General features: G+C 41.3%; 2 protein-coding genes across 6 annotated transcripts in view; one reads left to right on the top strand and one right to left on the bottom strand.

Moving 5' to 3' along the window:
• The window catches only part of atp2b3b (ATPase plasma membrane Ca2+ transporting 3b), a 50,193-nt gene extending 39,019 nt beyond the window's left edge, over positions 1 to 11,174 (top strand). For 2 of the 4 annotated variants that reach the window (XM_035159111.2, XM_035159114.2), the window contains one exon: positions 6,189 to 11,174. In XM_035159111.2, coding sequence (XP_035015002.1) covers positions 6,189 to 6,704 — 516 coding nt within the window. In that variant the 3' untranslated portion in view covers positions 6,705 to 11,174. The remainder of the gene's footprint in view (positions 1 to 6,188) is intronic. The other 2 variants (XM_035159115.2, XM_035159116.2) reach the window with 1 other exon arrangement.
• A 7,204-nt stretch (positions 11,175 to 18,378) lies between these two features.
• On the bottom strand, positions 18,379 to 21,515 carry crebzf (CREB/ATF bZIP transcription factor). 2 transcript variants are annotated; one of them, XM_035159134.2, is made up of 4 exons: positions 21,332 to 21,515; positions 19,448 to 20,282; positions 19,186 to 19,259; positions 18,379 to 18,774 (listed from the first exon to the last, which is right to left on the bottom strand). In XM_035159134.2, exons 2-3 carry the CDS (start codon positions 20,221 to 20,223, stop codon positions 19,250 to 19,252), a joined length of 786 nt encoding a protein of 261 aa, XP_035015025.1. In that variant the 5' UTR covers positions 20,224 to 20,282; positions 21,332 to 21,515; the 3' UTR covers positions 18,379 to 18,774; positions 19,186 to 19,249. The 2 variants fall into 2 exon arrangements, with proteins under 2 accessions (XP_035015025.1, XP_035015026.1); XM_035159135.2 differs by having other exon boundaries at positions 19,186 to 20,282.
• Between the last annotated feature and the right edge of the window lie 186 nt (positions 21,516 to 21,701).

Below are 21,701 nucleotides of genomic sequence, written 5' to 3' on the forward strand. Positions count from 1 at the left end.
CAGTCTTGATGAACATAATGGATTTGGACTAACAAATGATACATGGAGGGATCGTGATGAGCGAGCATTAAGTTTGACTTTAATGTAACCTGGGTTTTCCTCTCTCAAAAACCTCCTGTTGTATGGAGGCAGCCCGTGGTTAAATAATTTGTACTACAATTGCTTTGCGTCAGCTTGCAGGACGGTGTTTACACAAGAGAGCAGAGTTGTAATAGTGTCAAATTTGTAGCCACAAAAAAGTTTTTTAGACTTGATTGGACTTAAAGTATATGTCTGGTGATATTCTATAATTTTCTAATTGTCAACAAATCCCATCATAAGCCCAGAACCAATACTGAGTGCATCCTGTTACCAAGTATTGTCTGTTAATCCAAACCAAATCCCCAAAATGTTCATAAGGCTATAACTCTATAGTGTTGCTGGCCTACTGCATAAATGCTGCCTTCAAATGGAACTCATTGTTACATTGTTGAAGGTTGTCTACACGGTTTGCTTGGTGTTTAAGGCAACAGCAACATGGATGCTGCAGAGGCACTGCAAGCTAACAGGGGGATAGCGTATTATAGGATTTACAAAGGCACAATTACATAGAAATGACGCTGTTGAGAATATCAAACATTTTCTGACATATTAACAAAATACTAAGACAACTCTTTATGAATAGAATCCAATTAAATTCAAAATGAGGTTGTGAATTCCTCAAGTGTGGAGCATTCAAAGTGACTCTTCTCATAAAAACGATTAACACAATCCCATTTGAATGCAGCATTAGAGAGGTCAGCATGCTGACCACCATCTTGTCCTGTTAGCAAGATAAATAGCATTAAGCTTAAAAGTAGAGCTGAGGCTAATGGGAATAATGCCATTAGTTATGTAGGGAGCTGCTTTAACCCAAGAAAATACAGTAAATTAAATTCAGACTGAAAGACTCAAAGCAATTTATTGAAAATAAAAAGCTAATAATTTGAAAGGAAAGGAAACAAAAGAATGATCCACACAGGAATATTCAGTATTCATAAATGATGCAAGTATTTTGGGGGTTTCCTTCTGAGTTAAGTACTTGGCCGTCAGAGCCCTTATTTTGTATACAGCATCTTGTTTCAGTTTATCTGTTATGCAATAAAATACTCGGTTTATCTTCTTTAACTTCTGATTTAATGCCCGACAACCTTTTTCAAGCAATGGAGGGAACTATTTTCTGATAGCTATAACTTCTTTTGTCGATACATCCAACCCTACGACGTACACTGTCCCGTTGATGTAAATAATTCTCTAGTAGTGCATCAAATCTCTGACTGGAAACTGTCAACGACTGAAGCTATTTGAGTAAAATTGGCTAGATTTACAGTGTTTTAAGAAATTATTGAATTTGGAACATTAATGACCCATTTTTAATGCTTAACGTCTACAGTGGAAACCTTGGAGCTTGGCGCTGGCTGTTACAGACTGTAGCAGAGTCAGAGTGAATTTAAGAAGCACTAAAACACTGTTGGTTTTGGTCTTTGCATGGGGTTTAGTGACAGCACCAAAAAACCTTCACGTATGTTCCAATTAATACTTAAAGCTAGGGTTGGTGATCCTGGAAAAACTAGCAAGAGCAGGATACACTTCAGGGTTCCCACTCATTTTAAGAAATCATTTTCCAGGACCTATCCAGGACATGTTTTTTGAAGGAGTCATTCCTGACAATTCAGGACTGCAATTGGTCACATCATCTGCAGGACTCGATTCTTCCTTAAAGCCGTTTTCAGACATAAACTTAGGAGAATGGCCGCATTATTGGGTCCAGACTTTCTACAGAAGTCACACAAATACACAAATAAGGAACGCAGTGGGAGATTCTCCACTCAGACGAGGATCTCCTGCTGTGTTCTCATATCAGCGCATTTGGACATTCTCTGGAGTTCATACTGGGCAGCTCGCAGGAGAAACTCTGGAGAAAGTCTGGGCACTCTCACTCGTACATTTGCGTTCACACATACAGCCCCTCCTCAGAATGTCCAGGGATTCTCCAGAGTTCACTGCATGTCTGAAAGCTCTGGGCGTCTAGACTATTAATTTTAACTTTTTAATTTAATCTATAATTTAAATTCAAGCTACAGGCTTGCTGACATTATAGACTAGGTCATCAAAAGTCAAAAGACCTTTTAATTTTGGTTAAATTTATAAAATAAAACGGCATGCACTGAACATTACGTAGGTAATCTATTTAAGGAGCTATACTACAGACAAAAAGTACTGACAGTAACAATTATTCCTAGGATATTTGGGCATTATTTTCTCAGATGACTCTATTTATTTATTTGGACGTGAAGACAAATACGTTGCAACAAATAAGATAGAAAGTGTTTCAGAAAACTTACCAACCCTACCTTTAAGTCTGAGAATCCTCTAGCAACAAACACATGCTACAAATTTTTGTCTATGTGTTCTCATAAGACAGAGTGGCCTCTCCCCCTGCACTTCTGCATCCTCAGTAGGCTTCAGGGTCATTACTTTACACCACTACCCACAGTTCTTTGCAAAGCAGACCCAGCCCTCATCCTTGGCAGTGGTCCGTTACAGTATAAGGATAGAAGTTCTGACGTTGACACTATCACCTCCTTGACCTTTTCAGCCAAATCCATCATTAATGGGTATGATTTAAAAAGAGTCCAGGTATTTCTAAAAGAAAACAACAACAAAAATTATTAAATAGAAAAATGATATAACTGGATGCCTCAGTTTCATGCTTTCATCAACCTGAGCTTTGCTGAACCTTAGTGATCCCTCTTGATCTTTAGAAGTGATCTATGGATCCAGTTTGTTTTCATTTCAGACTGAGCTAGTTCCATCTACCTGCAGTTACAGAAAATTTAAGAAAAGAGACAAATGTGAGAGTTCAGAATAGATAAGGGAGGAATACGATGTTTAGGCCAATTCTCAAATCCATCCTCAGCTCCTCTGCTTTCAGCCTCTGACTCAGTTTGTGTTCCTCAAATGGGATGCAAGTCCGAGACATGAGGAGGGTTTGCTTTGAATTGAGGGAAGTGTTGCTATGGATTATAGCTCAGTCATCGCATATCAGAGGGTGGGTGCTGCTCACCGTTGGGACACATGGTGACAAATGGGATCCATTAACCAGTCATCTACCTCACAGCTTCTCCCTGTATTTATGTTGCAGTTTCTTCTCATCAGCACTTGTTTTGCACACAGCAGCCTCTCTTCCTTCCGGCACCTATTTTTCCCTCTTTTAACCGTCATCGTTTTTCCATCAAGCGCTGCTGAAAGAGCCGACAGGGAGAGAGGGAAAGAGAGAAGGAGGTGGGTCAGAGAAATAAGTAACACAGCAGTGCCCTGACCTCCTGGCCTCTCTGGTCACACTGTGGGCGTTATATACTCGAAAGTTTACTCTTTCCACGGAGACAAAATGAAAACAAACCAAGCGCTGACGAAGTGAGAAAGTAACATTTTGAAGCCTTCTCAGTCTGCATGAGGTGTTTTTCTGCTGTCTGACAGGCTCTTTGGAAAAACAGATAAGCACTGAACCTACTGCTTGACCGTTTGTCTGTTTGTCTGTCTGTATGTACGTCTGTCTGTCTATCTATCATATATGCCAGAGTCATATATAGAGACCACTCCTACTTTGGCCAACTGCAGCACTGATCTCCATTCAGCTGTCTGAACCATTCACCTCTCATAGTCACAGTTTGGACTCCAGTCTGTGTTGCAGTCGACACAAAGCTTTTTCTCTGTTGATCTCATTTGGCCAAACTGTCTCTATGTAGGGCTCTGCCTGCCTGTGCCTGTCGGTATATTTGCATTGAACGGTCTCTGTTTCTTTTGAGCTCATGCTGCTTCTTTTTCCTCTGTTTGGGCTTGGGGGGGGAAAGGGTGCATGGACCAACTGCCATGGCAAAGGAATGTGTTTACGCACGCATACACCATACACTGCATAATATGCCTTGAAGTACACTCATAGACCTCACTCTGATTTGTGTGCGTGTGTGTGTGTGTGTGTGTGTGTGTGTGTGTGTATGAGAGTGCGGGAGAGAGAAAGCGAGCATAAGTGACAAAGATCTGATTCAGCATGACCTGGCTGCCGCTCTATGTGTGACAGGGCTGACGCCTGAGTTTCGCTGCGGCCTTTCAACCAATCACCTTCAGTTTCTAGTAATCTAACCAATCACATGCCTTTCTAACCTGCTGATTCTCTGTGACGTCACCTTTCAGTTTTGCAAGACTTGTTTTTTTATATCCTGCAGCAACTTCATCATCAGCATCATCATCATTTCAATCACTCTGCTCTCTTCTTGTCTGTCACTGCTGCATGGCCGCAGTATATTTTGCACGTGTGTGTGCGTGAGTGCAGAGATGCTGACTGACTGACTCACTGTCCGGCTGTCGTGTTTGTGTGTATGAAGCAGCTTTATTTAACAAACAGTGCCCATGATCGACAGCAGTCCGATGCATGCAGACGTCAACCTTCAAGCTGCACGATGTGGAAACAACTCAACTGTTGGTTCACTCGGTTACACAGCTGCATGCATGTTTGTGTGTGTCTGTGAGTGTCTGTTTGTGTGGTGTGGTCACTGCTATAGGTTCTTGGCAAATTCTTATTTTATTGTACATTAAACTAACACACTCACCATCCCCGCTTCTTGTCCTTCTGCACTTAACAACAACCCTCATCTGTGTGTATGCATGCATGTGGTCCAATATGCTGAGGAATGAGTGTTTTCCCCACACATACTGTATCAAACCCCCTACCCCTGACACACACACACACACACACACACACACACAAACACGCACACTACGCCACGTGTGAATGATGTAAAGTGTCTGCAGCTTCTGTGGTCTTTGTGATGGTGGCTACTGAATACTCCTGTATCGTGAGGTCTGATTGGTGTGGAAGAACTGACAAAAACATGTCATTAGCCAACTCATTTTAAAACACTTTGTTTTTTTCACTTTTGTCTGTTGGAGACATACAGGGTCAGGTGGACTCAAGTTTGAAAAGTCACTTTGACAAATTTGACTCATGAGATCTGTAAGAGATTAGCAAGGTGAGGTTGTGTATACACCTGCCTTTGAATCTGGTAATAATTTCAAACTAATACCAACATGTGGTCCTGTCTGATCAAAGTCATAAATGTTATGAGATAGAATTCTGCTTAAAGTTCATCTGAAGTTGTCTGGCCTGAATAGGACCTCTTCTTAATCTTCTCACATTTGCTTCCATGCCGGGAGTTAGCCATTTGCAGTTAGCTTAGTTTTAGCATAAATACTGGGGCTGTGTCTGAAATCACTCATTCAATAACTCATTATGTAGGGACTATATATCAACTCATCTTCAACCAAAAAACGTTTTGACACAACTCGGCACATTGATAGTCCATAATACATTTTAAATACTTGGAGGTATAAAGCAAATTGAATGACCATGTTTAAAAGTAGTAATAAACTTGTTCGCCTGCTTTACATATTTTACTGCCACAACTCATAGATTTCTCTCGGACATAAAAAAACAACTGCAATTGGAAATATTATGGACTGACGCTGAAACAGAAAAAAATGCCGGCAAATATAAACCTGATGGCCTTTATCCTCATGATAATTCAGATATTTTTGATGGAATAAGAGGCAGTAGAATCACCAGAGAGAGAAGGCTGAGACATGCTGCCCTCTCTCCTCTCGTCACTCCGCAATTTTTTTCCCTGTAATGCCTTGAGCGCAATGCATGATGGTATATATTGCTTAGTTAATGACCATCAGTTGTAAACTAGTTTTCACGATGGACTGTGGGATACAATGAACATCACTAAACATTCGGACAACACTAACTGGCAAATTCACTATATACTGGACGTTATTGTGATTTCGGACACAGCCTGGGGGCATCTAACCTGCTCCTGGTCTTTATGCTAAGCCAAGCTAACTGGTTGCTAGCTGTGGCTCTCAAAAACATTTAAAACAATACCCACTGAAACATCAATGTGACTATTAGAAGTAATCTTATGTAAAGTGACTGTAGCCACCTGGTCCTGAGTGTTGGTCTGTCTGTCTGTCTCTCTGTCTGTCTGCTGGAGGACACAAGACTGTCCACCCATGGGTTTCCCTGGTCTCTCTTTTCACTCTTTTTTTATGTCTGACTTTCTCCTCTCTCTTTCCTGTGGTCTCTCTCTTGTCTTCCTTCCCTCCGGCAGATGCGAGTGGTGAAAGCATTCCGTAGTTCGCTGTACGAGGGCCGGGAGAAACCGGAATCCCGCAACTCCATCCACAACTTCATGGCCCACCCAGAGTTCCTCATCAACGACCTCATCCACAACATTCCGCTGATCGACGACACTGACGTGGACGACGAATCAGAGCTCAGCAGATACCAGCACCTGCACCCGGCCCTCCGCAAGCCGCCGCCTCCTCCCACTCAGCCCCAGCCCCCGGCCCGAACCCACCCCACTCGCCCCTATCGCCAGTATAGCCTCCCGGTGACCCCGTGCAACCGAAACAACAACAACAACAGCAGCAGCAGCAGCAGCATCAGTTCAATGGTCACCCACGGCAACAACAACAGCACCAATGCAGTTACTCCCAGCAGCCGCAGCCCCCATCACCACCATCACCGCCACCAATACCACCATAACCATCATGGCAGGGACAGGCCGGTGAAACCCTTTGCCCCTCATCTGGCCCATCTCTACTGCATGGAGACCTCCTTATAACTGAGCTGAACGTGGGTCTGGGGGGGAGAAGGGGAACGGAGTCTTGGGTAGGGGGAGGAGAGGGGAGTGAAAGAGAGGGCTGAGGACACACACAAGACATTTTCATCTCCCTTACAACAAGCTAACAGGAAGGAGTGAAGGACGAGGAAGGCACAGGAGGGAGAGGACAATGGCCTGAGACTTCTGCGCGCAACTCCCAGAGAACATTGCGACTTTCCCTCCCTTTGCCCTCGCTCCAGGCCCTCTCAATCGGACCCCCTGACGCAACAGTCATCTCCATCTCCCTCTCCGCCTTCGAACCCACTGGCCCCCCCATCTGTCAACCGTCCCCCCCCCCCTCAGAGAACCTGCCCACCTCACCCTGCCTGACCTCACGCACACTCGTCACACATACGCACAGGTCCACTCTAGCTGGGTTGTCCTGAGTGATGGTGGGCACGGTGGGAGGGAGGGGGGACGGACATCCCAAAACAAAACGACATCCCTCAGCGCTTCAGCAGAACAGGGCCATGTGGCTATGGGGGCTGCCTCACTCTGTTTCTATTGGTGTTCATCAGTGTTGTTCTCATTGCCCACCTACCCATCCACATGGCACCATTGTCACCACTGCCATCATTTATCTGCGGCCACTTTAAAGTCACGACTTAAGTAAAAGGGTTTGTTCAAGCCTGAACTAGACTTCAGTCATTTCCATCTTCTGATTCCTCAGCATAACGGTGCTCATTCATTTCTTTCTTTTTCATTGGTTTATTTATTTATTTATTCTCGCCCTCTCCTTTTCTTTCACTCTCTTTCAGTGTGTGTGTATTGTCTTGTCTCTTCTGAAAAAAAAAAAATGAACAAAAACAGAAATGGCAAACAAAAATCCTGTTCTTTTAAACCTAATAGTAAATAGAAAAGGAAGGGGATACATATACTTACATATGTATATGTATGTATATATAATCAGAATGTGTGTGGGAAGCGACAACACAGAACTCTCCATTTTCACCACTGTTCAGCCCAACCTGTCCGATCCTTGAACGCCTCCCCATGAGTCCACATGACCTGTTATCTGTAACACTGTCCATCCTGCTCTGAGATGACACAGTGTGCGACCTCACATCGATTTCGATGTGTATATGTATACATACAGTAGCCCCATACAGCACTAAGTTTATTCACAGCCTCTTGCCATGTTGATAAAATGATGTGTGAGTATGGGTAACATCTCCGGACATCCTCTGGGGCAAGCCCGCAGGTGATGTCCTCTTCTCTCTTGCTGTTCCTCAGTCCGTGTTTTTCGTTTGCAACGCTCACTTGGTCTCGTCTGGTCTTTCGTCGGTGGGTGTGGGCGTGTTTCAGCTTTTCTTGGACGAAAAAGCTGAATGCTTGTGAAGCATTAACCCTTTAAATGCCATCACACACACAATGCACAGGCGATGGCCCTTTAAGACTAACATGCACTCACTTGGAACTTGCTCCTGCTTATGTGCCATTGGGTCGTCTCCATCATGCACCACTGCCCTCTCCATGAGTGTTGTGGACAAAGAGATTGTTTCATTTGTTCTATCTGTCATTTTCACAGACAAGGGGGAAACAAATCACTGTTTGATGCTGAAAGCGACCATTCATCAAGCCCATGTCTAACATCTGTTCAGTTTTGGCTTTAGGCCCAAAGCCCACTCAGCTCTATCAGGTATGACCAATGAGAGCTTACGTGTCACGTCTGCGCATCCTGAACTGTGCATCATCATCATCATCATCATGATGTACGATAAACTGATTGGGATACATAAAAAGGAACAGTCCAACATTTTGGAAAATATGCTTTTTTTCTCTTTTGCTCAGAGTTAGATGAAAAGATAGACTCTTGTGTCCGTAGAGTATGAGCTTAGTGTAGCAGAGCATATGGGGGAAACAGCTAGCCTGGCTTTGTTAATAGTAAACAGTACCTCTAGAGCTCACAAATTAACATACATTTTTTTTATCTGTAGAACAAAACAATGTTGCTGAAAAAATCCTAAATGCATCCAATTCAGTTTTAAAAATCAGATATTTCTTTGTTGAACGAAAGTCTAAAAAATATAATTTTAGCTTTCAGGAGGTATTCAAATCAACAAATCAAAGTGGGATTGTTGCAGTAGCGTCAGTCAGCACATTCAGACCTGCAGCAAACTGTCACCACTGCCAACTACTGACTAAAAAAATGGAATAATATTTTTTTTTAATTGAGGTGATGATGGACGCATGGGATATGATTTTTTTTAGCTTTTTGCGTAAATGAGAAACAATTTAAATGATTGTGTTACTTCGGGATGGAGCCAGGCCTCATGTCTCCAGTCTCACAGTAGAAACACACACAAGAGTGAGTCTTTTCATCCAACTGTTGGTAAGAAGGTTTGTAAGCCTATTTCCCACATTGTGTCGAAGCAGTCCTGCGTGAAAGGTCATAACACCCTGCATGAGCACCCCCCCCAAAAAAAAAACAACGACAAAAAAAACAATCACCGAACACATTTGGAAAGCCACCCATGTGACGACACGGGCGCAGCGCACAGTCCGCCGTTACCTCGCCGAGCTCCACGACATTCCATGTGACATAACATTCCAGACAACCGCATCACATTCCAGACCGGGTGTGAGAGTGCCCGCCTGTATCCCATGTTGCACTAGGTGTGGGTGAACCGCTGACTTCATGTTGCCTCGGAGCGTGACTGCAATGCAATGCAAACCTGGACAACCTCCCCCCACTCCCCTTCTCCCTCCTTCTCCCCTCCCCTCAGCCACCCCCCCTGTCAACTTCCCTGAGTTTATCGACCGGGGGCCCCCCCACCAACACCACCAGAGACAGTTGAGGGCAGACGATATGCAACAGACTGCCTTATCAACAGTTGTTCCCAGCCGTAGGATGATAGACGTGCTGTCTGACAGGGATGGTAACACATGAAAACACAGTGAGAGAACATGTCTGTCCTGCTAGTTCTGTTTCAGGATGCACGCAGGGCTCTCTGGGAACACCCTTTCCTGTACAGAACTCTGTCTTGAATGCTCATCATCATCGTCGCCACCCTGACCCGAGCCGTCGGAGCGGGCGGGTGGTGACATTGTATTGATCTGTCTGTTTTGAAGCATGCATTTGGTATCATTAATGTCACTCTTTATGTGTTGGTAAATCATTTAGGCTCCTGTCACTACTGTGTGCAATGATCTCTCCACATCTGCTGTCTCTCTCTCTCACACACACACACACACACACACACACACACACACGCACACACACGCACACACATCCTGTTCAAGTCTATCCTATTCTATTTCAGCACCTCTTAGCACAACTCTCTCAGTGCTTTCTGCAGGCTTACACAAAGAAAACACACACACACACAGACACACACTAAACAACAGGGGGATAATCTACAGTGGTGTAAATTTGACTGTCCAGTTCAAGCCATTTCTGTCCATCCGTCCAGCCACGTTACATCATGATGTTGTGAGACAGTTTCACAGAAGGCAAAACACAATGTGAAAAAGAATATATTATATTTATCAAAAATTATAAATTGTACAACTGCACCACTACTGTACAGATCGCCCAAATGTGCACATGTGCATCTTTGATTTACAGGTACTATGTTCCTGTTACACCTTTTTTTATTTTGGATGTTCCTTTCTTTTAATCCTATTGCTTTTTGTAAAGAGAGGAACAACAAAATGGAAGCGCTTGTATATTATGATTATTATGATTATTATTAATTTTCTCCACCGGTGCTCCCACTGATGGAAAAAGACAGTTGCACATTCTCCCGAGCATATTCTGAGGGCTGTGTTTTCTGTCCAGTGAACAGCCCCTGAAGTGTGCAGAGGTGCGGAGATGCTTTAGAGTCTCTTAAGACCAGAGACACCACTCTGTAAATAGAGAACAGGAGATACACTTGTACCTCATTATGATCTAAAGGACTGGACAAAGTGGGGACCCAGGGAGGATGGAGAACTGGAGGGGGACGTAGAGCTAGAGACTGCAGAAGTGCAATGTCTCTGTACATTGTTTAGGCTGCCCTTTTAGATCTGCTCCCAGTATTTACTGCCATGTTGCGATGGGAAGAAATGAAGGTTTTACATTATTCATTATACATACTGTTGTAAATATCGTGTATGGAATGGTCCCCACTTCTTGCACAATGCAGAGCTGTTCTGGTGACAGAAAATGCAGCCTTAACTGTGCTGAAATGACAAAAGACCAAAAAAAGTTTAAAAAAAAAGAAAAACAAACTAACAAAAACATAAAGACTATTGAATATATTAAAGAGTTACCTGCCTGTTATTTAAGCGAATAAATATCTATATATGAGAAAGAACACACCTGTATACTGTAGACTAAATCTGTACGGAAATCTAAGAGAATTTAATGGGAATTAAGTCCAACACCTTTTGTCTGTATGAAAGAAAAAATACATCAAAGTATTCTACAATAATAACTTTGACAAAGTCTGTGTGGTCCTGTGTTGTTTGTTCACGAAAATGACAAGACTTAAGCTGCTTTCAGACATGCACTGAACTCCGGAGATCCCCTGCACTTTCTGTGGAGGGGCTGTAATGTGCAGTAAACAAAAACGTGATCTCCACAGCAGAATGAATACGTTACGTCCTGCCTCTGCCTGCTGCACCACCTCTCACCTGAATCCTGCGGAGGATTTGTTGCCGTTGTGAATGTGTCTGAGCAGAGAATTTCCTGCTGAATTGTTCATGTGTGAAAGAAAAAACTCGGGAGAAACCCAATTCTGCAGAGATCCTCTGGAGATCATGTTTAAAAATGGTTTTACATTTAAACCTCTGGTGACAGGTAACTGAGATGTTCATCGTTCTGACTGTATGTGGACTACCTGTAATCTCAAACACACCCTGAACTGACAGTATTTATATGAGACTGTTCATCCATTTAAATTACCTATTTTCTAGTAAAAAAAATACTTTCCCATAAAAATGTAATCCTTTGCAGCTGAAATCAATGCATAATACAATTATCATATGCTGTAAAAAATGTTTTTAAAAAGGTGAAGGCCCAAATGTATAGCTGTGATCAACACCTTCAGGCTTCCTAGAAAAGTTGGAACAAGAGGCCCACGTTGATTGTGCCCAAAGGTAAAGTTAACATCTATAAGTTTCCCACATGGGTAACAGTAGCCATTTGTAAATGGCATACTACAGAAACTGATTCTGTGGCAACATCTAGATGTTTGCATGTTGAATCCATTTTGAAAAAATATAAAAATAGTTTTCCAGTATTAATAGAAATGTGAAAAACTTCCCATTCAATCCATAGTAAGATGTCCGGTGCTTTGTGGTAAAATGCCACCCATTTATGTATTTTATAGTCTATTCTTTATGTGTGAAAAAAATGACATAAATACTATGATATTTAATATATTAGAAATGGTGGGCGAGTAGTTTTTCCTCTTTTTTTCTTCTGAGGCCTAATGGCTTTAAGTCTAAAAGGATGATTATGTACATTTCCCCTTAATTTCACTTTAGTCACTTCAAACTGTGACGAGCAGGTTGTATCAAAACAGCTGTAAGAGCTGACAGTTGGCATGGTCATATCCTCCTGTTGGCAGGTATCCTGGTCAGGTAGGTGGACAGCACCACTTTTAAAATGTACACATTCATCTTGGTGAATAAACATTGTTGGATTCACTGGACACATCAGTATCTCTGGTGAGACGACCTTGGTCACATTCAATAACAGATTTCTTCCGGCAGTTGGAAATAAAACAATGGCTCTGTTGTGTTCATGTGCACCAATGAGTCATGAACAATATCAGGACCCTAACACTGAAGCAGCTTCTAATCCTGATAGTAATTGTCATTCAACATGTCTTTAATTCAGTTAAATTCAGTTTAAACTAGTCTGGATGGTGTTGTAGATATCATTGACACAAAAAAAAATTGTGTCACTTTCGGTTTGAATGCACTAATAGCAGTGTTTGTCTCCACCATTTTTAAATGCTTACCTCAGAGAGGAGACAGCGTCATCACGTGAGCTACACAAGGCACAGGATTGGCTGCTTTACTGCCCACACCTCAGGAGACGTATTATAACAGACCAGTCGATAACAAAATTAGTTTTCAACTAGTTGCTGAAGGCCTAGATAAATCCCACCTCCTCCCCACATGAACGTGTACTGACAACTGCTAGAAGAGCAGAGACTCACTCACTAACCTCTGGCTATCATCTCTGTGGCTGGACTCCAGTCAGGTGCAGTGAGAGCATGGGCAGGTCGGTCAGTTAGAGACAGACGGGTACGCCAACCGATGATTTCATTCAGTCCAAATGAATATCAAATGTCAACAGTTCTTTGAGGGCATCAGACGCCTGCCTTTTTTCTTAGACAACTTTATTTATTGATGGCAATTGTGACGTGAAGACGATTTCAACAAATAAGGTGTGTTTCAGAAAAAAATGATCAACCCTACCTTTATGGAATTCAGCTATCATTAATTTTCTTATTTAAACCCCCACTCCTCCAAGTGACATGTTACAATGTTACAGTATAGAGCAGGACAAGGCACCTTCATCGAACGCAGTGTTACTGCATCTGACACGTCAAAACATGTGCTATTAGTTTCCAGATACTCAACCAGAACATTATTGCCAGAATGGCTATGCCTACTCTACAGCCCCATGTGTTGTGACAATCATCCCACAATTATCATTAACATTTTATAGGGCTTGAGACACAGGGGTCCTTGTGTCAGTTCAGCCAACACACTTCCAATGGTTCGTCCTTCCTTGGACGTCTGTCAGTAGTTACTCACCAGTGCGAACTGAGGCCACTGACATTAATTGATCCGAGAGTTTTTGGCTCATCGTGGTACATACATGATCAGATTTGTCAGTAGTTCTGGTGGGGGACTCCATTCACAAAGAATTGAGAGTTTATAGACTTATAGAAGACTATAAACGTGACTTACACTTGTGACAAAAGACTCCAAAGGACCTTTTTATCATATATTAAAAATGTTTCTAGATATTGAGAAGTTGCGTTGTTCTTGGAACACGATTGTTCTGGCAGACCAACAGAGGCCAGGGCATAAGGCAGCCCTTATGGATGGGGCAACTATAAAATAAAATGATAAATAAAAAAACATTATAGTAATACTACTAATAATTGTGGTAGCATGTTGGTGTTGAACAGGATCATGGGAGCAGTAGGTAACTGAACCACTCTACATTACCACACAATGTAGTACTAGTAATATTTATAAGGTTTATAAAGCCAGCTGCAAGTTTTTAATGAGTATAAAACACATTTTCATGATTGTCTTTGTAAAAATATCATCTTCATACAGATAACCACTGTGTTTCAAAAGAGGAAGAATATCCGATTGATTGTTAAAATCGGATTTCGAAGAACAATTTCACCAATTCATCTACACAAGGCATGTTGTAGAGGCTGTCAAAGGCACTTATTCATTTGATATATATACACTTCAAAGTTTGACTTTAATCTAGAATTTTCTACTTAATTCTGCAATGTGAGATTAAAATGTTCCTTTTCTGACCCAAATACTCTTCCATAGATTGGAGACTTAGATATGCGTGATTTACTCCAACCTGTGAAGTTTGATAAGTGTTTAACTTTTTTTAATGGTGGTACCAAGGACTTGACTGTTGGGAGACAATGCAGAGCTCTATATGCAGCTCAAAGTTCTGACCAAACTTTACTGTTACTGCTACAGTTTTAACAAACTATAGAATTGTTTTTAAACCAATAAAATTGGGTCAAGAGCTGTTTCAAACTGCAGTTTAAACTCACAATAAAAATATTGTTTTTGTCATCTGAGAGGACTGATTTGCTGCAGAACAGTTGGAAAGAATACTGGCCTAGCCTTTGTAAGGTGGACAGGAGGTTTCCATGTTCATAGATATCAGTTGACATGACCGCAATCAGTAGTTTACCATTTCATCAGTAGCTTTAAAGGTCAAGTGTGTAAGCTGCCCAGCATGGACAAACAAAGCACTGGCTCTAAAGGCCTTTCATGTCTCCCTCCCGTTCCAAGTGTCTTCTTCACACTTTAAAGGGCAGGGTGACGTATTCACATCATAACCCCACGAACTGAACCTTTAAGTAACACTATGGAATAACATCTGAATGACTCCATTTGCCAATCACTGTTGTTCAGAGGTTTGAGCCCATGTATCCAAGTCAAACACTTATGACCGTGCTGCTGTCAATTAACCAATTCTTTTATTTCTATTGGTGCTGTATACAATTCACTTGTAGAGGCTCAACCCCTTATTTAATATAATGCAGTCAATCTTAAACAAGGCTATATAATCATAGTGGTAAGATGAGAGCATAGGCTGCTTTAGATGTAAAGGGGGTGTGTAGAGTTTGAGGGAAACTAAGTAACAGCACTACTTTTACCATTGTTGTCAAATGAAATGTATATTCTAACCAAACATAAATTTAGGCACCCGAGGATGAGATAGATAGGAACAACTCAAAGTTATGTGGTTTAATAAAACAAATGTATCTCTCGGTTTGCTTCAATGCATGTTAAAGGTTGCTGTATTATTTGACCTCTCAAAAGGTACCAGTATTACTGTCGTCTGTTTTAAATAACATACCTTTTGATCCGTTTACATCTTTACTTTTATAGTGAAGTCTACATCGAAATAGAGGTAACACTAAAACTTAGATAATTTTTGTCTGATACACAAGTCAATAGGAGGAGGCTGTTCAACAGGTGATGGTTTGAGGAATGACCTCATAACTTGCTTGCGGACAGTCACAGGTTTGATGTCTCACAACAGTATAGACAAGAAACTAGAGCCAGCACCACTTCAAATTAAGACTGGAAACAGTGACACCAGCTTACTTGACTTTAGCCTAAACTAACAAAACACCAACCGCAAATCTAATTACCGATTAACTTATCATGTTTATTCAATCTTTTCAAGACTTGGGAGTGTAAAAAAGGACAGTTTGGGGTCTAATAGGGTTAATGTGCAGGACTATTTCATGGGTGGTTGACGAAAGCTGTTTTCAGACATGACCCCTGGAGAAAGTCCGCAGAATTGGGTTGGGACTTTGTCTGGAGTGATGCAGCATACTAAAGGATGATGTTAGGCATTAATTCTGCTCTGGAAATAACATGTTTTTGTCTATAGCACATCTACCCCGGTGTCGGCTATGATCACCAAAAGCTCACTTTACATTTTCAGTGCGTTCTACATGTATTGCTCCGCTATTTGAACCCCAGATAATTCACTTATTTTTTCATATTTGCATGAGTCGTGTGTTAGAAACTTCATCAGCACACCCACTCGCTCTCAGTGAAGCCAGCAGAGGATCTCCCGCTGTGTTCTCACATCGAGTCTGGACTTTCTGCCGACTTTACACTAGGGAACTGGCCGGAAGATCTCACTCAGACTTTGGCGTTCACACATACAGCCCTTTATAAACCATATATTATACAGTACATGTCTACAAAAAGGTTGTAAAACTTGATTATCTGTTTGGATTTAACAGATAAATGTCTCTGAGACAGACTCTGTATTTTTGTTGAGCTCGACTAACAGAGCGCTGCCTGCAATTTCAAGCTTAACACACAATCAAAGAAATAAATGGCTTTTCCCTAAATTACTATTACTTTAAATCTGATAAAGAAAAAGCCACTATACTGGTTACCCATTTCAAGCCTAGTTGGTCTGTCCATTTTCCGTTTAACAATCTTTCCATGCTTTGCTGTGAATGGCCCCAGGCAGCCGAGCTACACTAATGGTGCATATTTTCTGTTGCACCCCAAAAGGAGGGAGAAGTCGTTCATTTCTGCCTGTACTCCTCCTACATGCAGTATTAGACACTAGAGGGGAGCTCTGAGAGTGCATACCTTGGCCAAGGCTAACATTGTATCTCACCATGTCAAAGCAATGTTTTGCATGAATTATGTAGACAGTGGCAGCCCACCATATTCAATTTTTTCCTGCCATGGTTTCATAATGAACCATATTTTTTCTACACTTCAGAAACTACCTCTGTCCAACTAAAACATCTAAAAGCGCACACATCACATTACCATTTAGGAATACTGAACGTTTGTCTACCAATGGGAATTGGAGATCGCTCAAATAATAGCTCACTTCCTGTAAGCAGTTGTAGCATTAAAGAAATTAATTAAAATGCAAAACAGCTATTAGCAAAGACCACTAAGCTTTATCATAGGACAAAAAAGTAACAGAGTTCAGTAACAAAGAGAAAAGTAAATGTATCTATTTGACAGTATTTCTGATTTTAACAGAACTTAATGGCACTGATGAGGCTGTTTGCAAACTATGTTATGGCAGCTTCTGGGCATACTTTATCATATGCATAGGAACAATAGGGTACACAGAGAGGGCAGGTGTTAAGGCCAGTTCCCCTTGCCTGCTGCAGACAGTAAAGACTTTAGTTGTTCTCACTACCAACTCAGTATGATCTGGCAACAGGCCAAAACACTAAGTTAAAGATCTTAGGTTATGGGAAGTGTGAAAAATGGATGAAACTGTGGCAGGACAAATGAGACATTGGTGGGCTGCAACACTATAGGTCATTATTCAATAGCATACAACTTCAATAGCACCCAAGAGTGAGGCTACCCACATGACATCGTTCATTTCAGATCCAGTGTAAGGGATAGTAAAATCCACAAGTCTTAGAAGTAAACTTTGTTAGAGCAGAATCCAATAAAATTGAAGTCAGTGGTGATCTAGACTTCAGACGTAATAAAACAGAAAAAAACATAACATGCCTCCATACTGCTTTTATGGTGTCATTCAAGTGTCCACAAGTCCTGACATTTATATTCGACTCGAAATGGTGTCATTTACAGTGTTTTAAGCCTAAAAGTCCACCAGAAGTGGTTAAGCTACAGGAAGTTAGCATGTCTGAAGGTCCGTGAATGCACCTCGTATGAAGATATCAGTAGACATTTAGGCTTAAAATATGTGTAAATGACTGTTTCAAGTCAAATATGAATGTCGGGGCTTGCGGACACTTGGATGACACCACACGAGCAGTATAGAGGCATGTTATGTTTTTTTCACAAAAAAAATTATGTCTGAAGTCTAGGCCACCATTGACTTCAATTTTATTGGATTCTACTCTAACAAAGTTTACTTCCGAGACTCTAGAAGTGTTTTGTTGACTCAAACACTTCACCCACCCCTCCATCGGCATGGTGGTGATTAGTTAATGAGTGAATTTTCATTTTTCAGTGAACTATCCCTTTAAGTGCTCTACAGATGCCGACACACATTTGAATGTGTCTGGCTAGCCCAAGAAGGCAGCTAACCCCTGCTGTGAGGTAGTGGAAACACACGTCATCGAGGATTCGCTTGACCCCCCATTTGATTTTAATAGCAACAAAGTTAAAAATAATAAATAACTGGGTGTAATTTAATTGATTTGAAGTAATTGGGAAAAAACATGGGTAGCATAATATATCTCAGTGGGCACTGTCATGCTCTGAACTTCCATCAAATGAGGTCTTGGCCATTGACAACCTTTGACAACCTTTACCAGACTTGACCCAAAAGTTGAGGAAAAGTTAAGCCCTTTTTGGCAGAGAGCTTGCTGTTTAGAAAGAGAAGAAGAGAGGCATTAATATCAACAGTACAGAGCAAGACACAGTAGATATTTGTAACTCAAACTTAATGAAAATATGATTTATTTGTCCAACATTTCTCAAAGGTCATTGACTTCAAACAATATGTATTCAAAGATATATACAGATTTACACTTTATCACATTTAACCAAAATGGTTATTTTCATCAGTTGATGTATGTATTGAATACATTCAAATATGTAAATATATACAAGATATGATTCTGAGATTATCAAGCTTCTGGTGACATTGCTCCAAGTAATGGAGCTGGTGCAGTCAGCCCTCCTGCTGCACTGCCAAGACCTACATCTACTGATGTTGTGGAGTTTTGGGAGAGTGTAATCACTTATACCATTTGGTACCGATACTACCTTTAAAAAAATACCAGGCCACGTTGGCAGCAGCTTGTCCAGTCTCTTCGCCTTCCACCAGCAGAATCCACTTTAGCATAAAGAAAAATAGGTGGCGCTAAATGAAGGCATTCTTTTGTACAGTGGTGAAGGTTCACAAAGAGATACATTTTTATCAAAACAAAGCATTAACATATTTTTAAACAGTTTATCGCACTCCAATTTGTGTTCCAATTTGGCAGCTGATGCAGAAATAACTCTTTGTGGACCTTCACCTTCATCTTTATATTCTAGCGTTCAGGAAACTTTAAATTGTACTATTAGTCACATGTTAACTAAAATCAAACCATTTCCTAAAATAAACCATAAACAAAAGGAAATAATTAAAGTACTCAATATCCACTAGCTCGGAACAAGAACTGAATAAAAAATGAAGTACTAAGTTCGCTGCTGAACGCTTCAGGTCTGTCAAAAACAAAGTCTTTTCTTGTCTGATCCTTACCATGGAGTCAAGCAGGCAAGGTGTTCAGAAAGCCACTCATCCCGCATGGTGGATCAACCATTACCTAGAAGAAACTGTCAACAAGGTTTAGCAGTAACGTGTACTTAATCCATCATCACACAGAAACACATGCACATTCAGCAGTTCTTATTTAAACTTAACTAACTCAACAGTGTTCAGCCACCTTCAACAAGTTCAGTACACTGAGCCATATTAAGTTCAGTCTCAATATCTGAAAACAGAGATAAGTACTTGACCCTACATTTTGAGTGATGTGCTTGCACTCTCTGCACACTTGGTGCAGAACTCCACTGAGACGTGGTTCTTGTCCACATGTAGACACACGCCACCAGATGTCTCTTTCTCCTCCACTTTCACACGCTTCCTGGGTAAGGCGTAGTCGTGGTCGTTTGAATCAGGGCCCTGGAAAAGGGAGGAAGATAATTTCATCCCATTCACACCGCTCAGCCTGGACAAGAGCTGGGCTAACATGCTCTCATTGGCCAGCACAGCTCTCAGGTACCTGGTCTCATCTTCCAATTCTTCCACTCTCTTGGTCAGCTGAGAATTTTCCTTTTTGAGCACGTTGTTTTCTGTCGATAGGACGCCAACTTTCTTCTCCAGGCTGTTGACGTATTCTTTCTTCTTGAGACGGTTCAATCTGGCAGCAACAGCATTTTTGTTGATCACGTCACTTGACTGGTACTGTCTGTTCATGGTCTTCAAGTCTGATGCCATTCTCTCCGGAGACGAGGCAGTTGAAGCTTCGAACCCGGAATCTTGATCCTTAACACAGTACACTCCGAGATCAGCCAACTCCATATCGAAGAGTGGGGACGCAGCATCTCTTTCAAGTGTCCATTTTAATTCTTCAAGTCCAAACAGATCATCTAGCTCTACTCCATCTGTGTCAATATCTTCAGCTAGGAAGCCCTCAGAGGGATGTGGGAGATCCTCTACAGTTTCAACTGCATCCACCACTTCAACCTCAAGAGGCTCTGTCTTGTTGATAGCACGGCCTCTTCTTCTGGTGATCATTGTGGCTTGACGGTGGGACTGCAGAGATGCTGCCCAGATGGTATCTTATGATTCCTCAACTGTGAAGACAAAGAAAGTATATCGTTAAGGGAGTAACAGCAAACTGATAAATTTATCAAGGAAAATTTAATTTTGATATTAACTTAAGTCAGAGTGGATCAAAAAGGTTACTTTGAACAAATGCATGACCTATGATTATTTGTTACTCTCGACAATAATTATATTAATTCTAAATAGTCATTCCAGCTGACTTTAACTGAAAGGCTTTTTAACTAATACTTTTGTTTTTTGTACATTTGACCTGCAAATAGTTTTAAGTGCTCCTTTACTTGCAGTCTGATTTTAAAATGATGAATTGTGTAGATGCACTTGATTTCATGTTCTGTGCGTGTCCTTTGTGAGGCATTTTACAGCTAATAGTTTAAAATATGCATCTGTGTAAATACATTACTCACCACAACACTTTAGCAATTAAGTTAGCTTGACTTAACTGCAACCATTGCAATTAGTAAAGCATGCTGATATTCAGTGAAAACTATATAAAAACGTTTTAGTTATTCAAATTATATGGTTACTCAATATAAACCTTGTTCTCTATTTTACATAGATTGCTCCTGAGATCCATTTTCTAAAAGTTGCGGGGACAACGGAGTGCGTTAGCTAAACGTATCTCCAACGTTGTGCCTTATTACGTAAACTAGGCCCGATAGCGTTAACACTGACACTACCACTACACTTAACAACGAACGCACTATATAAACACAGTCAGATACATTCTCTGCTAAACATATATTATCACTGTTAGTGTATTAGCAGGAAATGCACTTCATTATCCCAATCAGTGTCTTACATGATTATTTGTGCCATTAAGCGCTCTTACGTTAGCTTCAGCTTGCTAACAAGGCCTCGGTCGTTTCGCGCCCAGCTCACGTTAGCTGAATGTGGTTAACATGAATTTAGATAAACGTTCCCAATGGATGTTCATCAACGTTTAAACAGAATTCAACATCTACATTTAGCAGCAGCTGCAGAGAACTACAGCCACGAGGCGCCATCTTTAACCAACAGAGCGGGAGCATGACGCAGGATGTTTAAACAAACGACTTACCTCACGACTCGTTAAATAGACAACAACAATCAGCGACAGGGGAAGAGATCCTCCGAGTAGAGTCACCGGATGTGAAGAAAAGCTTTCACAGCATGAAAATAAAACAATAACGCAACGACTGGAGACCGAAGTCAACCTGCACACACGCTCCTTCTTCTTTCTTCAGTTTTTTTTGTTTGTTATATCTTGGTCGGTTAATAACCTCTTGATGCAATACCGCCACCTGCTGGACTGGAGAGTGGAGCGATTCCTTTTTTTTTTATTTCCTTTAGTTGAAATTTCCAAAATACAGAGAAGTTTAAAGTAAAATAGAAAAACATAAAAGTTAAAGTAATGCCATAAGACCACCCACCACAAACAGGGCTGATTA

Source organism: Hippoglossus stenolepis, chromosome 6 (assembly GCF_022539355.2).
Source record: "Hippoglossus stenolepis isolate QCI-W04-F060 chromosome 6, HSTE1.2, whole genome shotgun sequence".
NCBI classification, from domain to species: Eukaryota; Metazoa; Chordata; class Actinopteri; order Pleuronectiformes; family Pleuronectidae; genus Hippoglossus; species Hippoglossus stenolepis.